Source organism: Sprattus sprattus, assembly GCF_963457725.1.
Source record: "Sprattus sprattus genome assembly, chromosome: 8".
Classification (NCBI taxonomy): Eukaryota; Metazoa; Chordata; class Actinopteri; order Clupeiformes; family Clupeidae; genus Sprattus; species Sprattus sprattus.
The window spans coordinates 22,284,084-22,291,505 of record NC_137927.1 but is presented as its reverse complement, the minus strand read 5'-3'; the positions used below and the strand labels follow the sequence as shown (position 1 = coordinate 22,291,505).

At 46.9% G+C, this 7,422-nt stretch overlaps 1 protein-coding gene across 1 annotated transcript; it reads right to left on the bottom strand.

Annotated features, from left to right (window-relative positions):
• Positions 1–730: 730 nt before the first annotated feature.
• On the bottom strand, positions 731–7,147 carry leo1 (LEO1 homolog, Paf1/RNA polymerase II complex component; the record flags this gene model as incomplete). The annotated part of the gene is made up of 12 exons (XM_080844064.1): positions 731–1,034; positions 1,641–1,738; positions 2,393–2,585; positions 3,228–3,363; positions 3,912–4,046; positions 4,191–4,285; positions 4,414–4,498; positions 4,686–4,834; positions 4,974–5,068; positions 5,285–5,389; positions 5,750–6,565; positions 7,090–7,147. 12 exons carry the CDS (start codon positions 7,145–7,147, stop codon positions 870–872), a joined length of 2,130 nt encoding a protein of 709 aa, XP_080700190.1. The 3' UTR covers positions 731–869.
• Between the last annotated feature and the right edge of the window lie 275 nt (positions 7,148–7,422).

The window sequence follows — 7,422 nt, the reverse complement described above, 5'->3', positions numbered from 1 at the left end:
AACACACAGCCCCAGCAAAGGGGCATTGGTCAATATGGCTGATGAAAGGAGCCTTGTTTCTCTCCTCCGGACCGCTTTAATGCAAAGCCTATGCCTACTAAAGCTGCTCTGAGGAGCAGGGAGGGGGCGGGGACGGTCAGATGGAGACTGCTGCAGACTGTGCAGCAAGTGACTTTACGTAACTCGCTTTAATTACATGCTCACCTCTGCCCACTGCTCCAGCGCTCTGGGGCCGGTTCTGTCTGGCTGGGGCTCGCCTACGTGGTATCCCAGGGTCAAGCACCAGAGACAGACACCTTCCCAAATAAAAAAGGGTAAATGTGTGAAGAGCAAAGCCCAGCTGTTATCTCCTGAGTGCACATTGGGGACCATTAGCCAGAGTGACGCACAATCACTAACCGGGATCTGCATTCTCCTAGGCTGCGGGTGGATTTAGCAGGCTCTAGGATGACTTCACTCACCCTTCCACACTGGCCAAGAGCAGGTCAAGCCAAGGTCAGGTTGCATACGTCTTGGTCAATATGAAACTGCACCTGTGGACCAGTGAAACGGCCTCGACTGCCATCATAAATTATGAGCTACAGTTATAAATGGGTCTATCCGTTAACAACACAGGGGGCAGTTAGTAGTTGGTCAAATGCTGCCTCAGAGGTATACTGTGTGTGGTTGCTGAAGTAACATCAATATGTCAACATGCCTCCATAAAAAGACCACAGAAAGAAACCTTAGCCTGTGCTCGTGTTTTTATTTGTTCTGTACAGCTTAGCAGTTCCTTTATAAAATGTACAGATGGACACCCATGGTACTAAGTCAAACACACAGACATGAAATAATAATAAAAAAAGTGTGCTACAAAAAAAAAAAAAAAATCACTCATCGTCGTCGTCATCCTCCTCCTCCTCTTCATCCTCTTCATCACTGATGACATATTTCTTTGCCTTCTTGGCAGAGGAGGAGCCGTCATCATCATCGTCGTCGTTGTTGTCGTCGTCGTCGTTTTCTGCCTTCCTTTTGCCAGCTGAGTTCTCTCCCTCCTGAAAAAGTGCAGTGAGACAGTAAACATGAGGCCGTTCCCCCGTCCCTTACCCTCTACACCACAGTGAGACCACTGGCATGCACGGCAACAAAAGGTTCCTGTTCCTGCTCAACACTTCAGAACACAAAACTAGGGGAGTACAGCAAAAATGGGAAACTTTGCCACCTGCTGCTCCCCTATGGAACTGCACCCAGTGATGGACTGGAGGATGGTCTATTAAGTTTTTCAAACATCAAAGCCTCTCTGGATTATAACTGGAGATTAGTGGATGGAAGCGGAGGCAGAGGCTTTGGAGGGAGATTTCAGTTAAGGGGCCATTAAACTTCTTAAGCATCCCTCAAAGCCACAGCAAAAGTGGAAGAGGAATAAAGTTAAAAGAGGACCATTCCAGCAGCTCCACACTAATAGAGGGTGTATTTAACACACACTTTGCACTGCAGATAAGCTCATCTAGAGAGCATATGCTAGGGAAGAGAGTAAAGGCGATCATCTGGGGGGGATTTAAACTAACTGATAAGAATGTCTTCTCTCTCTGGGACATGGTTGAAGCCGACACAGTAGTGGAGCTGACAGAGACCTGTCCTTGTCTGTGGTCATCACTCACGTCATCACTGTCCAGTTTCTTGGCCTTCATCAGTCTCTGCGCCTTGTCCTCGTCTGAGCCCTCATCGCTGTCGGAGGAGTAGATTCTGGCCCGCTCCTCTGTGGCAGGGCAGGACAACACACACACACACACACACACACACACACACACACACACACACACACACACACAAAGAGACATGCTCACAAATGCTGCACATTTCATAATAAACACTAAAAAGATCTCTGACACTAACAACCTGCTGCTTCAATGAGGGCGAACTGATCATACTGGGCCCATTTTTCTAAGCTGATTCTTGCACACAACATATTAAAGCATTTTATGAAAATGTTTGAATCTGGAATTAAAATGATCCATTTTAATATCTACATTTCTAAGAGACTTATCCAGGACATTCTCAGTGCTAATACCAACAGCAATCAACAAACACTGAGCAATACACCAGGGCCCCAGTCTTTGCTGAGGAACAAATGCAATTATTGTGCTTAAGTAAGCCTGCAAGTAATCCCAACTGCTATTGTGGTGGCGTTTGGTGTTGTTGTTGTTGTTGTTGTTGTTCAGCTATTGTTCTTGGCTGTAAGCAGTGCCCAAGCTGAGGTGGAATAGCAGCAGCATGTTCCCATACTGGATGGCAGCTCTGAAGGGAATGTGGCGAGCCGCCACCTCCTCCCACTCCTCCTCCTCCTCCTCCTCCTCCTCCTCCTCCTCCTCCTCCTCCTCCTCCTCCTCCTCCTCCTCCTCCTCCTTCTCACCTCTCAGTCCTCCTCCGCCCTTGTACTTGCTCTTGATAGCAGAAAGGCTGACGGACTCCTCTCCTTCATCATCCTCGTCGTAGCGGTCGGGCTCCAGGTAGCCGGCGCTCAGGCCGCGCTGGTGCTGCTTCTCCCGCATGCGCCGCTGCTGGCCCTCCCGACGGATGGAGGCGCGCAGGCGCTCCTCTTCTTTCTGCAGCAGCAACAGGGCAAGAGGAGTCAATCAAGGATCAATGGCCACAAAGCACACCCCATGTAGTCTCCACTCCCAGAGAAAGGAACATGCTGGTTTATGTCACTGAGGACTTTCAATGGCTTAAAGTACTGTGTTAGACGCTAGAACCACAAAACAGCTATACAATGGGGCAAGCATCCGTGTCAAAGTAAACCACTTGTCAGGCTCATGATCTTATTAAAAATGTCTACTACATGGAAACGATCCCTACAGACATAAATCTGCAAGTTTCCCTTTAAAGGCAGGGTCTGCGATTCGGTTTCAGTTTCGCAAAAAGTTGTTGATAATCAAGCTCAACAACCAATCAAATTACGTCTCTCTTCCGTGCTACTGAAACACTGTGTTGATTGGCTGGGCTGTTTATGGCTTGGTATGAGCCACTACGTTTATTTTCCAGAGCCAGACCTGTGTACGAACAATATAGTTTTTAAAGTGCAGACACCAAACAGACAGCTAGATGAGGAGTGGCAAAAAGTTGACAAAAAGTGTATTGGATTAGAATCGTGGACTGAACCTTTAAGTCCTTCTCGAGAGAGGACAGGGTGGGCCAGTCAGCTGGGCCAGTTCCAATCAAACCTGGACATTCTATCAGCCCGTTACCTTAATCATCTCGTTCCTCTGGGACTCTGGGTCACGTCCGGCCATGGGTAGGATACGGATCTTCTGAGTCTTGGAACAGCGGTCGGCCAGAGACAGCGTCATCTTCCTGTGAGTGGCACTGTCTGTGGAATGAGGCCTACGGGGGACGACGACAACACAAAAGAGTTTTACTACAAGGGAAACGGTAATTTCCCTCACAAATAAAAGGACAGTGTGACTTTGGCAGAGAAGCCTAAACAAACGTAACACGCTGGAGCTTTTATGGGACAAACAGGAAGCACTCTAGGGCTATAACCTGAAAGAGCAGAAATACCCCTATGAGGCAGGACAGCCATGTGAATTCAGAATGGATCTTGTTGACACAAGTAGTGGAAACCCAAGCCCAAACGTGATGGGGCCCAATTTGAACCTGTAGGTGCCCTCACATTCAGTGGGGTCATGTGCTTACTACCTCAAACCTGTTTGTGCCTCATTACACTACATTTAACCTGACAAACCTTATACCAGATAACTCCTTCCAAAAGTAGTACAAAACTAGCTTAGCTTCAGCATCAAACTAAGGAGCTTTTACTTTCAACGGTTTCAAACTGTCATTTAGCAGGGCTGTAGGCTGTTCAAATACAGAAAACCAAGAGGGCCTTTCTTTTTAAAGTGCCCCTTAGGCTGGCTCAGTAATGGGCTCACCTGAAGGTCAGTTTGGTCTTGAACACAGCCTGCCCTTGTAGACCCGTCCCCTGCCTGATGAACAGATGGTTATGGTCTCCCTGGAGTGGGGCCTTGTAGACATCAAACACCTCATTACCCAGATGGAGGGACATGCTGGAGGGGAAGGGAAAATCAAATGATCCATTTATTATGATGTATACGAATCGCCACAGATTTACAGGTTGTTCCTATGTGCTCTTCAAACGTGAGGGTCTAGTCGAGGGTTGTATTTGGGCCACAGAGATGATGAACACCAACCTGCCATCAGACCATTTCACAATGCGAGCATTGCTATCTCGAACCTCATTGCCTTCTTCATCTTTGCGGGTTCTCCACCTGATTGTGTTTTCCACCTGAACCACAACAAGATACAAATATACGGTAAATATACAATATAGTCCAACTAACAGCGGAGTGAAATACATACTGCAGCTTTAAGCCTGTAGACCAAATCTTCTGTGGGGGCGAATGTAGACAATACCTTTAGTTTGAGCCTCGTCCGACCCTCCTCATCCAGCATCTCCTCATCCTCAAACTCATCTTCATAGTACTGGGGATCAAATGGCCTAAACACAAATCATGCAATAAAAGATCACAAAGTGAGCTCCACATATACAGCACTTCCATCCCTTGAGACGATGACACTTTTCTATTTGTGACCATGCATGACTCGGATCTTAAAGTCACTTTGCAGTGTGACCCCAATGACCAAAACACAGGCATTGTTCAGCAATGAAGGACCATTCTGATCACCTGGGCTCCACACTGAGGAAGTTGGGCAGCTTGACGAAGTAGAGGTCACTGCCCAAGTCTGTGCTGACTTTAGGGATCTCCACCTCGATCCTGGTCTCGGGGACGTGCTCCTCCTCTGGGCGACCACCCTCCATCCCCTCCTCATTGTCCTACAGTGAACACCACCAGTGAGACCCACGTCACTTATCAGTCTACAGGACAACTGTCCTTCAAACAATACAAAGACAGCTGGAGTCCTTACCCAAGCCCCATGTCTTGTTAAAACTTAAGAGGGCAGTCTTGACTCACCAGTGGTTGTCCAGGGGTGGGGGGTTTCTCCGCATCACTGTCCGAAGAAATGTCATCAGCCTCACCAAACAGATCGTCTGCAGCTGGTTTTGGACCTGTGGGAGAGAAAGAAGTGTAGTAGTGTGTATAGTGCCCTAAGGAGGATGGCAACACTTCACTTCTAAATGTTTACAGGCAAACTACCTCTGAATTCACTGAATTTGAATGACAGAGCTGAAGTACTGTACTTGTATTGTACTTGATGTATTGCATAAACTTATACGAGCACATCTAAGATCAGTACTGTGTCATAATCTGGGCAGTGCATTTACCTTTGGAACCGCCAACCTCACTATCGGAGTCAGAGTCTGACGCCACTTTCTTCTTCTTTTTCTTTTGAATAAAATCATCCTCACTGTCGCTGCCCTTAGCAGACTCTGTGGAGCACAACAAAACACAAACAGATCATGAGTATGACAACTTACCATTTAGGGTACCGGTACTTTTAATATTGTCTCACGTGTAGTACATGACCACTTCTACTGCACAGTCAAGACTAGAGTACTTTTCTCCCTAGTCGCTCCCAAGGGAAAATCTATGAAAAGGCACCTCCTGACCTTACATAATTCTTAATAAACATTGAAACTTTCAGCAGCTAAATCCATGAACAAATGACTCTGATATTCTGTAATGATTCAACAAAAATATAGAAAAGACTTGTAAATGCTACTGATGAATAGTCGAGAGTCGAGACACAGATTAATAATCAAATTCAGATCACAATCATCAATATTTACCTTTCTTGTGTCTCCTCCCTGGGCCCTCATCATCTGAGTGCTCTCTCTCTTCATCGGAGGGCTGGGCCTTCTCCTCATCATCTGATTGGTCACTCTTATGCCCTCTGGCCCACTTCTCATCATCAGAGTGGCCCTCTACTTCTGAGTGTGGGGTGCCCGGTCCAGTCTGAGGTGTTCCTGGGTCAGAGTGGGCGCTGCCAGCATCAGAACGTGGGCTCCCACCCTCTGATCTGGGGCTTGCACTGCCTCGGTCTGAGTGGCGACTGCCTCTGTCGGAGTGGCGACTGCCTCTGTCGGAGTGGCGACTGCCTCTGTCGGAGTGGCGACTGCCTCCGTCTGAATGGTGACTGCCTCCGTCTGAATGGTGACTGCCTCCGTCTGAATGGTGACTGCCTCCGTCTGAATGGCGACTGCCTCCGTCTGAGTGAGGGCTGCCTCTGTCTGAGTGAGGGCTGCCTCCGTCTGAGCGGGGACTGCCTCTGTCTGAGTGGGCACTGCCTGCCCCTGATGCCGGGCTGCCTACATCCGACCCACGATGATGACCCTCTGAGCCACTGTGTTGCTCAGCATCTGACTGCTCGTTGTCTTCTTGTTCAGAGTGCATGCTTGCATCTGATTGATTTCCAGACCTGTTGGATTGGTTATCACTGCCACTGTGTTGACTCCCATGGTCATCCTCACTGTCATCCCCAAACAGCTCTTTGTTGCTAGGCTTCCCACCATCTTCATCTCGTTCACTCTCACTTCCTGAGCCATTGCTGACAGACCTAGGACGTTCGGGCTCGGAATCTGATCCTGACCCCGACCCAGACTCTACTAAACACAGTGAAGAGAACACAGACGGTCAGCATAAACTCCGGACAAATTATGATAATATGATTATAACTGCATTATATTGATGCCTAATAGTACTTAAAACCTATTTCGACATGCAGCTCCCTAAACACGTTGTTTAATAATTTAACAATAAAGTTCCGGTCATGTTGTGGTGTAACGTAAATTAGGTGGCTAGCAAACAAGCAAGACTACCTTACATGCTGTAACAGTTGAACATACAGTTACCGGAATGATGTAACTTTGACTAGATGGCTATGTTAACAAGGGAGGGTGCTGAGGCTGAATGACACATTTATCGATTTTAAAGAAAGATATTTCTCCCTTTCCATACCATTCTAGCGCTTAGCGTTAGTTGTTACTTGGCTAGCTACTGAGCTAGCTGGAACGCTAACTCAACAGGTAAGCACAACACCATGGACCGTCGTTAGAAACAGAATATGAAACGCAACTAAAAGTGACACATTCATATGTAATCAGAGTACAAAAATAAAAAAGACATTTACCTCGTTGTTCATTGTCACTATCTCCATCGCTCCCGAACAATTCATCCATATCCGCCATTTTTCGAGGAAGCGTGGACTACAAGTATTTTGCAATTAAAAGCCTTTGCTTCCGGTATGCCTCAACTATGGCAAGGTTAACGTTAATCCTTTTGTGTCGATGTTTTATAAGACTTATTTGTAATTTACCCTTAAATAATCTAAGAAAACGCTATTAAACACAACCCATGATTATTCGTAATTGATGGAAAAAACTCGCCTATTTTATAAACATAAGCAGTCAGCGAAAAGTCCCTTGAATTAAGGGAAGTCAGACAACCTAATGCTTTTATATTG